The 12,845-nt window shown below is 40.3% G+C and overlaps 2 protein-coding genes and 1 long non-coding RNA gene across 4 annotated transcripts; 2 read left to right on the forward strand and 1 right to left on the reverse strand.

The window, feature by feature from the left end:
• Positions 1-206: 206 nt before the first annotated feature.
• nup107 (nucleoporin 107) lies at positions 207-7,210 on the reverse strand. Of its 2 annotated transcripts, none has more exons than XM_029160745.3 (27): positions 7,079-7,210; positions 6,418-6,500; positions 6,157-6,252; positions 5,850-5,944; positions 5,396-5,528; positions 5,202-5,305; positions 4,985-5,100; positions 4,855-4,903; positions 4,626-4,697; positions 4,390-4,478; positions 4,191-4,266; positions 4,002-4,115; positions 3,710-3,800; positions 3,544-3,623; positions 3,357-3,416; positions 3,050-3,195; positions 2,920-2,968; positions 2,764-2,833; positions 2,562-2,677; positions 2,179-2,368; positions 1,983-2,089; positions 1,699-1,801; positions 1,321-1,478; positions 1,033-1,158; positions 825-938; positions 544-711; positions 207-423 (listed from the first exon to the last, which is right to left on the reverse strand). In XM_029160745.3, exons 1-27 carry the CDS (start codon positions 7,084-7,086, stop codon positions 316-318), a joined length of 2,721 nt encoding a protein of 906 aa, XP_029016578.1. In that variant the 5' UTR covers positions 7,087-7,210; the 3' UTR covers positions 207-315. The 2 variants fall into 2 exon arrangements, with proteins under 2 accessions (XP_029016578.1, XP_040928041.1); XM_041072107.2 differs by having other exon boundaries at positions 4,828-4,903.
• LOC129604552 (uncharacterized) lies at positions 2,243-5,692 on the forward strand. Its single transcript, XR_008695553.1, has 2 exons — positions 2,243-2,379; positions 3,061-5,692. It is a non-coding gene; the product is annotated as an uncharacterized LOC129604552 (long non-coding RNA).
• slc35e3 (solute carrier family 35 member E3) lies at positions 6,412-11,905 on the forward strand. The gene is made up of 9 exons (XM_029160750.3): positions 6,412-6,545; positions 7,698-7,987; positions 8,575-9,048; positions 9,389-9,499; positions 9,592-9,651; positions 9,849-9,947; positions 10,066-10,148; positions 10,340-10,424; positions 10,501-11,905. The coding sequence occupies exons 3-9, from the start codon at positions 8,647-8,649 to the stop codon at positions 10,600-10,602; spliced, it is 942 nt and encodes a 313-aa protein (XP_029016583.1). The 5' UTR covers positions 6,412-6,545; positions 7,698-7,987; positions 8,575-8,646; the 3' UTR covers positions 10,603-11,905.
• The last annotated feature ends 940 nt before the right edge of the window (positions 11,906-12,845 follow it).

Consider the following 12,845-nt stretch of genomic DNA (forward strand, 5'->3'; position numbering starts at 1 on the left):
GAAAGAATTTAATATTTAATATCAATTGTGTGTGAATCTTCTGTGAATCTTGTAACATGAAACAACATTGCTTATTTACATATTTTTTATATGGGTCTAAAGCTTGAATTAGCTGGCAGTAGTTAAGGTATTTGAATATTAGAATGGATGAGAGATGGATGGATGATATTAGGATGATGCTTTAAATAAAGTTCACACTAAGCCACTACAGAAAACAGACTTTTATTTAGCAAAGAAATAACAATGGAGAAAAATTAAACTCATTCGCACATTGCAGTATGTTTGTGTGTACATGCATTTTCACTGTGTGTGTGTTCATGACTGTAACTCATAGCCCAGTGGGTCCAGTCCTCGGTCCAACAGAGCGAGTGACGACTCCCTTAACTTCTGAAGAAATCTCCTCAGCTCCTCTTTTGCGAAAACCTAAAGTGTCAAATTGCAACGTGAAATGTATTAAAAAAAACAACCTAAAATTACTATCAAAAATCTGTCTCTGAATTGCTAAATTAACCACCTATTTTGTGTGAAAAGGGTTTGACTTACCTGGTAGAGCTGGTGCTGATCAGATGAGATGATGTCAGCCAGTCGCAGTGCCTCCTGGTGTCTGGAGGAGTTCTGTAGCACACTAAGCAGCAAGAAGCTAAGGCGAGGCAGACACAGGGAGCGCAAAGCTGCCATCTGATGGCTGCGCTCGGTATCCTGCTCTGAATCCTAGAAACACAACAGCCATTTAAAAATACACCTAGTTGGCAGTAAAATCTTATGCAAATGTTTTTTTTTCCAGTCCCATGGCTCAATGCATGTTTGTGTCAGTTATATGTAACCTGTCTGTTGTCGACCATCCAGCCTCCGTCTACAAATAGTAGCACGTTGTAGATCCTCTCTTTCACATCTTCTGTCAGAACATCCAAACGGGATGACCAGGCAGACAAGGAGGCCTAGCAAAGGCAACATTTGTTGATCATTTTAATTTAATGGTTTTTATTGTAAACAACAGTTGGGTGCAAATATCCAACTAATGCATTTGTGTACCTGGTATTCTTTCTCTCTCATCTCATTGGCTACTTTCTCTGTGAATTTCACCTCAGGAGCAGGAGTTGGCTTCTGTGGTGGAGAACTGCTATGGCTAAACCATTCAGTGAAGGCCTCGTGGGCTTCCTGTAAGAGACACATGAATAATGATTAAGTATACTGTAGTCCTTAGTACTGCGTAGTGGCAGTCAGTTCTCATATATTGTACTTAACGAACTGATGTAGATGGCATGAAATACTACAGTTGCTGCTATAAAGCTATGTTATAGTGATGAACTGCTAATTCACCAGGTAGGCTCTGATGCACAGATGTTCTCTGATGGCGTTCTCATCCTCAGCAGGTAAGACAGTCTGACCAATTCCCGCCCACTGGGAGTAAATCTCCTTCATCGAATCCTCTGGAACTTTAGTGAACACTGCCTTGGCTGCATCATGTTTCTGCAAGGCTGAGAAACAAACAGACTTAGAGGCAGTCAGGAAGGCAGAAGAAATGCTTCATGGTTTTCTGTGTTACAGAAGAAGAAATATTGCTACAACTAATGTGTGAATGTTATTAATGGAAACTGCCTAAGGTGTCGGGTGGCCAATTACTGGAAAGTCTGAGACAAGTCATAGATAGACTGCTGAAGTGAATTAGTTTAGCCAATAAATGAAGGAGAAAAGCACCAAGGAATTTCCTCATGATGGCATTGGACTGTTTCAGGGCCTCGGATCGATGGGCAGGGTCAAACATCAGCCAATCAATAACATCAATTTTCATTTTGTCCTCCTGTAAAAAGCAAAGCATCACAATGCGTTTGTCATTCAAAAGAAGTGCAATGAAACATAATGATTAATAGCTTCCTCTTTAATGTACACAAGAGCTGGAGCAGTAAAGCTGCCTTGAATGGGGAGTGTAAAAATTTTGTGAACATTTTTATTATAAATGTCATTTTTGGTGTGGAAAATACCTTTGAAGTTCCCATCTCCAGAGTTTGACTATGATGTGTGAAGTCTGACTCGTCTTTCTCTCTTACAGTCTCCACCACCAACTTGGTAATTGCAGCAACATCAAGACCTACATGAACAACAATCAAGACTCTTAGTATTAATGTTTGTTGTTGGCTTTAATTGGCTTGATGTGCGTTTTAATGTTTTCTGTCTCACCAGCGTCAGTAGCCAGCTCCAGGCAGCGGGGGCGGAGCTCCGCCTGACTGACTGTCTCCAGGAAAGCAGCATACTGAGCAGTGGCGAGCTCAGCTGGTAGCTGGCCGACATAGCTTGCAACCAGTTCAGTCTGCTTATCCCGAATCAAGAGGGAGATGTACGCTTTCAGCACATCCACACACACTTCCTCCTTGGAGACAGGTAAAGACAAATATTCAAGTCAACCTTATTTAAAGAAACAAATGGACTGGATAGTGACACTGTAATCTTGTAGATAATTTCAGATATTCTGACATTTTAGAAAAGTACCTAAATATTTGCAAACATAGATCATAAGGGGAACAGGGGTGCAATTTAAGGCACCCTCAATTTGTCTGCTTTACCTTCAACGCCAAACCCAGAAAGCGGAAAAACAGTACAAGGTGAGTCATGAATCGTAGCAGATGTGAGGGGAGGGGCTTTGAGGCGGTCAGCCAAACTGAAAATTCCTCCAGGAGACCTGAAAGAAACAGGTTGAAGATCAGGGTTAGTCTTTTAGATGTCCCAGTCGACTCTCGGGGGCTTGCAAAGATTAGGGCATCTTACCATCCAGGTCTCCCAGGATGACAAACTTCTGGATGATGTGGTAATGCTCTTTCGTCTCCTCCAACACCCTCTGCAGTGCATACAAAAATTTAACTGGGTAAATGTTCAGTTACGAGACATCAAGGTTCAATCACAATCACTTTGTGTGACTTTTACCTTTGATTCTGAAGCCTGAAGCTCATCAAACACCTTTTCCATGGTCCAACTATGGACAGAGACAAACAATCTGAGAGCAATTTCCAGATAATGTGTGTTTAGTATTCATGTATGTGTTTGTGTGTCATACTTCGCCTCCAGGTATTCTCGTGGCAGTGTCTCTAATTCTTGATGAGCCATACCAGATGACATCAGGTCTTTTTCAACCAGCGTGTCGACCATTACTCTGAAGTATGACCAAACACAGTCTTCCCAAGACTCACACACTGCTAGCAGCTGAAACACAGACATTCATATTGTTAATATGCATTTGTCATTAAGTAGATATTTCCACACTAACACACTCTGAGATTAGCTACACTGACAAAAGTGCTGATCACCTTTAGGCAGTGGTTTCTTACAAAGAATTACACAAAAAGACAAACAAATTATTTTACCGGCTTAAGGTTTCCACTCAGACTGGCATAGATCGCTCGCTCATATCGATGCAACTGCTCCTAAAAAGCACAAATAGAATGTTAATGCATATTTTGTCTTTTTGACCTGTCACAAGCAAAAATTATGGCAGTTTAAACTCAAATATAAAATTAGTAAACAGATGAATTTGAAATGTATTTGCTGTACCTCCTCTGCCATTCTCCAGCAACAGACCTTCCAGATTCCTCTATGAGGGTTTCCTTCAACAGGCTGCAACTCAACAGTGCCTGTGAAGAGAAAAGGATTTAAGTTTAGGCTCAAAGCTTTAGTGGCGGCAAAGCTTCATGGTGCCAATAATCAGGTCAAAGTTTACCCGAGTTCCTGTTGGGATCATGGTAGAGTTTCCAACCTTCCAGCGTTGCGGCTCTCCAGGCCTGACCGCAGCGTATACACAGTCTCTGAGCCTATAAACACACACATACAAAGTGTTTCACCTCCATTGTGGCAGAGTTTTCCAACAGCAATGGACAAAGAAAATACTCAGGATTAAAAAATATAGATGACAAGGTCAGGATACCAAATTATATAAACTCTAAACATGGTCATTTTACGTAATTTTTACAAATATATAAACAAAATCACTCTGCATCCCTGTGTTATGCTACCTCTTCAGTCATCCCAGCTCTGATCAGTGTGAACAAGTTCTTCAGCAGCCTGGCATCATCCTCTCTGTCCAGGTCTGCTAGAGGGCGCTGTTGCCGGATAGGAGCATCCGGGTCCTGGATAGAATAAAACACACCTATTCAGTGTATTTACAAACACTACTGGTGTTTTGTAGTGGTAGGAGGTCTCACCAGCTCAGTGACCAGAGGGACAGTGAAGGCAGTGCCATTCTTTCGCCTCATCTTCAGTGCATGGAGTGTGTTCTCCCTAAAATCCCAAACATGTACGCAAACGCTGCTGATTGTTGTCCTCCCATGAAAACTTACCCAGAAGAATCCAGGTGATGAGTCATACATGCCACTATAGACTTAGTAATTTGAATAAACTCACCAGCAAACATTTTTGGCATAGTACTCTATGTTATCAGAGAAATCACGAATTTGATCCTTGGCAATGTTCTCCAGCCAATCAACAACCAGCTGCAACACAATGAGCAGAAAGGGATAATACCAGTAGTATTACTTTGCATCAACCTACTTATGAAAGTAAAAACGCAGACATGTATTTTGACTGTGAGCCAATGGAAGGTAGATGGAGAAACAAGCAAGTGAAAAAGCGACTTGTACCTGGCTTTGTCGTATGACAGCATCCCGCTGAAAAAGCTGCTCCACTACAACCTTCTCACTCTCACTGGGAACCTAAACATACACACAAAAAACAACCACAAGTTAATTTTGTGCTCTGTCAATGCTGTATCTGTAAATCACCACATCAACTTCAAATGTGATTGTATATGTATATCTGTGTTTTTTTTGCATAAATTATTACAGGTTTAAGTGCGATAAGTTGACTCACAACCATGTCTGCCATGAGGTCATCTTCTAGTGCTGACTGGACACGATCCCTGCAGTGACACACATGTAAAGACTCAGAGACACAGTGCACAGGCAAACTGAGACACACAGTCTTTCAGATGCACAAGTACCTGTAAAGAGAGGCAATAAGCCTCCAGGAGCAGTTCTCTTGCTGCAGCAGCCATCGGACTCCTGCTGTTTTACTGTTCTGACCTGCTCTGAGGACCAAAGGCTGCAACACATCCACCTTAAACATGCCAAAAAGTAATCACAAGTGGGAAGGAGGGAATTTAAAGGGATTCAACACTGGTTCAACAGAAAACACGAGTCCTATGACACAAAAGCTACCTTGTCTTGGCAAAGTGTCTGGTAATCCTCAAGCAGATCAAACACAGCAGAGGAAGAATGCTTCAGAAAAGATGAAAGAAACTCTGGGAACAGACTAGCAGCCGCTAAAAAGACCAAACACTTTGGGGTTAACAGGAGAACTGTAAACTAAATGTAGAGTCACAAAGATGATTTGATACATTTGTTTTACTCACCAGCTTCTCCTGGATCATCTTCTTTTAGTAAGGCAGAGCTAAGGTTGGTGATGTCGTCTGTGAAACAACTGTTCTCCAATGCAGAAACAGGTAGGGTGTACATGCTGCTGGTCCAGTCACTGTCATCCAAATGCTATATGATACAGACAGACACACGCTGTAAAATCCCCAGATTCTGTGTTACATTTGCAGGGAGTCCAACTCCAAACCATACTTGCTTGTTAAACCGTGTAATTGTTAGACCAATGAATTTTTAAGTATTTATTTTTACAATAAACAAATGTTTCTAACTTTAAATTGTACAATATGTCCTCTATTTGATATTAAAAGTATTTCACCTTAATGATCTCATCGATATGTTGCATTCATCATATGAAACAAGGAAACAAACATAATTTTGCAAAATGAAATGTTCTTGCACATGAACCAGTGGGTGTGTGTGGTGGAGCCTTACAGGACTGCTGAGTGCATTTCTAGGCGTGCGTGTGTATCGAGGGGTTCGACCTCCTGGAGCCAAAATAGAAGAAATATCTGGAGCCCTGGGAGTTACTGAAAAAAGGGTAGTGACATAAGAACAGGTGTTTGCTAGAACATGTGCATGACCGACACTAGAAAAAGAGCATTAAAGAAGTGGCTCTCTGTAAAAAAACAACTTTTAAACCTTTACTTTTGTTTGTTGCTTAAAATGTTAAGCTCAACTGTTAATAACCAACATCAATTCCATCCAATAAAAGTTATGGCAACATGTGTGTGTGTCATACCAGCTTGTCTGAACAGGGAAGCAGGGTTTGTCCTCATCAAGGATCGGGCTGGTGTTACTGTGGAAACAACAGGGCTGCCGCTACCAGGTGATGGAACTGACAGCAACAGTCAGAGAAATAACTGATAATTGTATTGATAACACAAAAAATTTGTTTGAATAATATGCCATGTAAATTCTCAGGTTTGTTTAAAGCTGATACATTTCAGGTACATGATTCTAATGACTAGCGGGTCACGGATAAATGCAGCATGGAGGATACAGGCCACTTTCTTCCTCCTCCTGCGGGCAGCAACTGTCACCTCATCATCTCGAACAACTGGAGAAAGAAGCTCACTCTGTCCCCTGGAAAAAGAAAGCGTAACATTTTTATTACTGAAATGAGACCAGGTAAATATTAAGATGGAAATATTGTTCATGAAGTCAGTTATTTCATGTGTTTTGTCATCATCAGTTTACTGTTTGATGAAAGTGAAAAGATAAAACAATAATCCTTGTAAACGTGTTGCATACTACAAAGCGTTTAACAGTTTTCTATATTTAATAGTATTTTCAGGGCAGTACAGCTCAGCTCACAGATTTAACGACAAACAGTTCTGATAACGTTACAACATGATAGTTAGTTTAGTGACGATAAGCGTTTAGTTTGAACCTATCCTTGCTCAACACTAGTTATTAATTCTGGAAGATGTGGTTATCAGCTTTGGCGAAAAGTGTCATGTTTACAAACTGATTATGAACGAAGCGATAGCGTTAGCAGTGTTGGGCTAATTAGCCGCAGCTAGCACAGTCCGTTCACCTGACCCCGATTAAACAGCTAAATAACAAGGTAGTGAAGAATGGCGTAGTTCGCCTATACATCTTGTCACGGAGAAATGTTAAGGCTTTGAAATACTTTGAAAATGTGAAGTTACAAATTTTACCAGTCCATAGCAGCAAGCTGTCAATTCCCGCTTCACGAGGTTCAATAGATTACTTCGGTTTCTTCTTCTTCCCTTTAATTCCTGTGGTAGCCAACGCCAAGCTGCTTTACCACCACCTACTGTATGGGGGTGTTTAAAGATACTAGTGCAAAAACGCCAATTTGAATCGCATAGACATCAAATTACTGATGTATAGATTATTAACAACCCACCAATAACAACTATAAGGCGTTACTAGGTTTTAATTCATATTCTTTTAAGCATCACAATTTATTTCTCTCATACCAACATCTGACCTCTGATATTCTGTAAAAAACTTTTTTGCTAAAATGTAAACATTGTCTTACCCTGCTCCTTACATGTCATTACACCTTATGCAAAATTAGTCACCAATAATTTGAATTTGAAGCACAACGTGGTAGAGTTCAACTATGACACTCCTATGCAAGCATTTACAACGCACATTACTGTTCTTCCTGTGAACAACTGTAATATTCGAATTTTTACAGACACAGCACTTACTATCAGTAACTTCATTCGTGTTTAATTTCAGCCTTCTTTTTCATGAAATAAACATTTTTTTATGCGAGCCATACCTGTGATTTTCATTTTACGTCAGTCTCCGGTCCTGTAGGGGGCGCTGTTGTTTTCCGCGCATGCGGCAAACGGCGCTAGACCCGGAGGAAGCAGGAACACGCAGGGCGGTCTTCGACCAGATACCACGGCTCTACTCAGCGGTAGAGTAGAGGAGCGAATCCTCCCGCAGAGTAACAGGGTTCCGTTACTGCTTAGACCGGGAGTGGAACTTCGACTGCTGCGGAGAGACGCACTGACAGCTCGGAGTTATTTAGCCGGAGACAGAGAGAGTCGAGCAGGGAGGAGGCACCGATGGACGGACGGAGACTCCAGGTAAACTTTTCTTATTGCGTGGCAAAATCAAACTCAGACAGACAATTAATGGCGATTAGGTCAAATAAACTCGTGTTCAGGCTTAATGAACACCTCCACTTTCTACAGACTGTCATGCTGTGTTGTTGAACAGCGACGCCCATAAATTAACCCATAAGTTACAGTTTATGTTACTTAGTTAGATATTAGTTCTTGTCAACGGTATTTATACCAAACTCCATTTAAAAAAAACGCATTTTACAGTCATCTGTCCTTAAACAATGAAACCTTGTATTCTCTTAATATATATAATCAAGAAATGGGAAAAAGACATGTTGGAACGTATTTTAAATACTGTTTAAAAGAAGGTTTTAAAAAAAATATACCGTTTACACAATTTGCTGTGAAATGTTAAGTGCAACATTAGTGATCATTTAATTAATATATATTTTATAGTATATATTTAGTAACATTTAATAATGTAAAAATATATTTTATTAAATGTATAAATCCAAATGTATACATTTTTAATATTGGAAGTATTATTAATAATCTTCAATATGGCTAAAGTTCGAGACGTCTAACTTTAGATTTTATTATCTTTGCAGTGTGAACGACTAGCTCAGCTAAGATAAACAAAGCTCAGCTGGGTGACGCCAACCCACAAACCTTCCTGAACCATGGCTGATCAGCTGTTTGGCTTTTCAGCCAACAGACGCATCATTGCTGGCCTACTGGTTAACCTGTTGTCCTCCATCTGCATTGTCTTTATCAACAAGTGGATCTATGTGCACTACGGCTTCCCAAACATGACCCTGACCCTTGTTCACTTCGTGGTCACCTGGCTGGGACTGTACATCTGTAACAAAATGGACATTTTCTGTCCAAAGAGCCTCCCAGTTAGCAGGATTGTGTTGTTGGCGCTCAGCTTCTGCGGGTTTGTGGCCTTCACCAACCTTTCTCTGCAGAACAACTCAATAGGAACGTACCAGCTGGCAAAAGCCATGACTACACCTGTGATCATCCTCATCCAGACCACCTACTACAAGAAGACCTTCTCCACTAAGATTAAACTGACGCTGGTAAGCACGACCTCAACACTTTGACTGGGAATAACAACATTAATGCTGTATGCTCCACAATAAAATTTAACTCTATATTTTAAACATTATGGTTCAAAGATTGCAGACAGAAAAAAAGCAAAACACCTCATTCCAGCCACGTTTTCCTCTGCCAGTAAATTAAAACCCAAAAGCAAAGCATGCCGTCATTATCATTTATTCTTAGCTCTCGCGTAACCAACTCTGTAATTATGCAACTGTGCCGCTTTCCGTCCTGCCAAACATCGCAAGAATGTGGAATAGGATGGAAGACATGTTTGTAGTTCTTATGAGAGAACTTCATGAACATCTGTGTCCACAGGTGCCAATAACATTAGGAGTGATACTGAACTCTTACTTTGATGTGCGGTTCAACCTTTTGGGAACCGTGTTTGCAGCGCTGGGAGTTCTGGTGACGTCGCTTTACCAAGTGGTGAGAGAAAATGCATCCTGAAATGAAGACGCCTCCAAAACAGGAAAGACTGAAAAAAAAATCTCTTCTTCTGTTGTCTGCCTGTCTCTCAGTGGGTGGGGGCTAAACAGCACGAGCTCCAGGTGAACTCCATGCAGCTTCTGTACTATCAGGTATGAGTCAACACTAACAGGGCTTCACAAGCAACAAGACAATGTGTTACCTGGTACAAAAAGCAAGTACTGCTGAGTTTGTTTGGAGTTAGATCACGTGGTGGGAAAACACCTCTGACATTGGGCTTTTATTTGAGCTCACTTACACAGGTACCTGATTGATGAAGACAGTGTTAACTCTGTGTATATTGCATCAGGCTCCTCTGTCGTCAGGCTTCCTGCTCTGTGTTGTTCCTTTCTTTGAACCGCTGACTGGAGACGGAGGAATATTTGGACCCTGGTCCCTGCCAGCTGTGGTGAGACTATGATGCACACACACATCACTAAGTTAAACCAGAGATACCAGTAAACACTGCTTTTCTGATGTGTGGGGGGCATGTTACTAGGGTAACCGTCTAAACTACTGTTGTCTAGGTGACAGTCCTGTTCTCTGGTGTGGTGGCGTTCTCGGTCAACCTGTCTATCTACTGGATCATTGGGAACACATCTGCTGTCACGTATCCTCAAAAATAGTTTTATAAAGAGGCTTGTGTGGGTCTGATGGGTGTTTCTGCCAGGGTTAAGAACTTTCTTGGGGTTATGAGGTATTGTTGGTCTCTTTGGGTTTATTAAGGGTCTTAGTTTGTCCATTTTAATAAAAGTAGCTTTGTTTCATGTATGTTGTTGCTCTCCTAACTTTACATCACAGATACAACATGTTTGGTCATTTTAAATTCTGCATCACTCTGATTGGAGGATACCTGCTCTTCCACGACCCACTATCGCTTAACCAGGTGAGTCTTGCTAATTATACAACCTCTGCAGCCTCCAGCTCCTTTCATCTCACCATCTCTGCTCTCCCACATTCAGGCCCTGGGGATCCTCTGTACTCTGGCAGGTATTCTATCTTACACTCATTTCAAGCTGGCAGAACAGGAGGAGGGGAAGAGCCGCCTGGCTCAACGACCGTAGTCTGTCAGTCGGCTGCAGACAGGCCTGCTATTGGCTGCGACCAATACGATAAGCCAGAGAAGCCTGTTTTATATATTTTTCTACTTTAAGTATTAGTTACTATCCCAGGAGCCATGGGATTAAACGTTTACATGTCATCACGTATACTCTGCTCTTTGCATTCTTCCTGTGTTTCTGCAGGCTTTTGTGTTTTTTAGGGGGAAGTGCAGCTTGTCGTGCGGGCAGCTCGACTCTGAGACTTTGATAACTGATAAGATAAAAAAATTGCCTTATAATTGATACACTTCTCTTGTTTGTGATAAATACGCAACTTGTTTTTCCAAATGTCTTCTGCATTAATGAATGTAGGTGTAAATGCTTGACAGAACAGATCACTACAGCTGGCAAGGTTACACTGTTCAAGGACACTGCCGTTATTTAGCAGCTGGAGACAGATGTTGCCATAAAACCAATGTAATAATAATAATGATATTGGTAAAATACAGGGTGATACAGAAAAATGGGAACTTTGAACCAAAAAAACAACAACCAAAAGTTAATTTTTTTTCTTCATCACCCTGTTCTTTAACCTAAGCAGAGATGTCTACTGTGCAGCGGAAATAACAGCAGCACACACACACATAGTGTTTATTGTTTTAGCACAACTTGTAAAGATTCTGTGGCCAGACAGTTTGCTGAAGTAAACCCTGGTGTGACTGAGCCTTTGTACACAGCAAATATCAGTTAACAAGGTCAGCCAAAACTGCACAATGTTTTTCTTGTCGGTGAATAAACATAATTTGATAATTAGTATTAATAGTCTTCAGCATTAGTTTCATTCAGTTAGTTTAATTTATTTTTTCTTTATTTGATAAATTTTTTATAGAGAATTTGTTAAATTTAGATGTAGCTGTATGTTAGAAAAAAAAATCACGTCCACTTAACATTTCAGGCTCATACCTAAGAAAGCTGTCTAATTCAGTGTCTCTGTCGTGGATTTGGGGAAATGTACTGTAAGGAAGCTCAGACGAATCACATCAGCATCACAGGTGGCGATGGTTATGCAAGCAGTGTGTGTTAATTCTTTTTTTACGTTAATGATTGTCAGTAATTCTGATGAAGTGAAATTTTTTTGCTCCTGCAGTGATGCTTCTTTTAAGGCATCAAAGTGTTGCTTGTACTGGGCAACGCATCTGTGGATGCACTGCTCCCACACCACATATAATCTGACTATATCTGGACAGAAATTCACTATTTTCCATTTTTCCTTACTGTGTTCGACATGTCCAGTACACTGAATAAAAGCTGATTTAATGACTTCGCAGCAGTTTGTTTGTTTTTCTGCTGATTAACATTTAATAATATTAATGACAATTTTAAAAATCAGTCTGAAATATAGAGTAGAAATATAAATGTTAAGTCTCATCATCATCATCATCATCATCCCTGAAATTTCCAGGAACACACCATGAGTCAAACTATAACATCAACACATCCGTAGACCTGCCATAGATTAACTATTTCCATCCAATATAACCACACCTAACTGCAGTTTTCTTGTGAACAGCTCTTCTGTCTGGCTTCGCTGTGGCTCTGAGCTGTGCTTTCAGCTCTGTGTAACATCTACACTGTGTAAATAAAGCTACACACACAGCGACTGTGTTGGAGATTAATGAATGGAAGGAGTGTTCTGCTTTAAAAATATCTGGCGTCTCCTGGGAAATGAAATGAAATGAGAACAGCTGTAGAACAACCTTATAAATGTAGTTTTAAATTCTGGTAAATTCAGGAAACTGATCCAATTAATGAGTAATGCAACACATCTACTAGAATAGATATAGTGGCTTGGCTGTGTACATCTTTATTAAGCCCAAATAGTCCTAGTGCCTTGTAAAACTATTAGGTGAATGTGTCATTGTGTAAAAATGGCCTCTCCAAATATAGATTCAGTCAATTATAGTTGACATTCAGTAACAGTTCAGTAGTGGTTCATTCGTGTATGAATACAAGAGCATTTTACAAAAACGCTACATCAAGGTGGATCTAGTTTCAGACCCGACTGTATGCCACGTTAATAATAAACTATAAATTGTTTTAGATTGTAATTACACTTTTCTTCTGCAGAAGAAATAACGTTATGAGGTAGTGATGCACATACGACTGACATCATGGGATTTTTGATTTGTAGTGTTGTTACTTACTGGATTCAATGATGTACTTTTTATGTTACGGTGTCTAATTTAGTAAATAATAAACATTTAACA

Source organism: Betta splendens, chromosome 9 (assembly GCF_900634795.4).
Source record: "Betta splendens chromosome 9, fBetSpl5.4, whole genome shotgun sequence".
Lineage (NCBI taxonomy): Eukaryota > Metazoa > Chordata > Actinopteri > Anabantiformes > Osphronemidae > Betta > Betta splendens.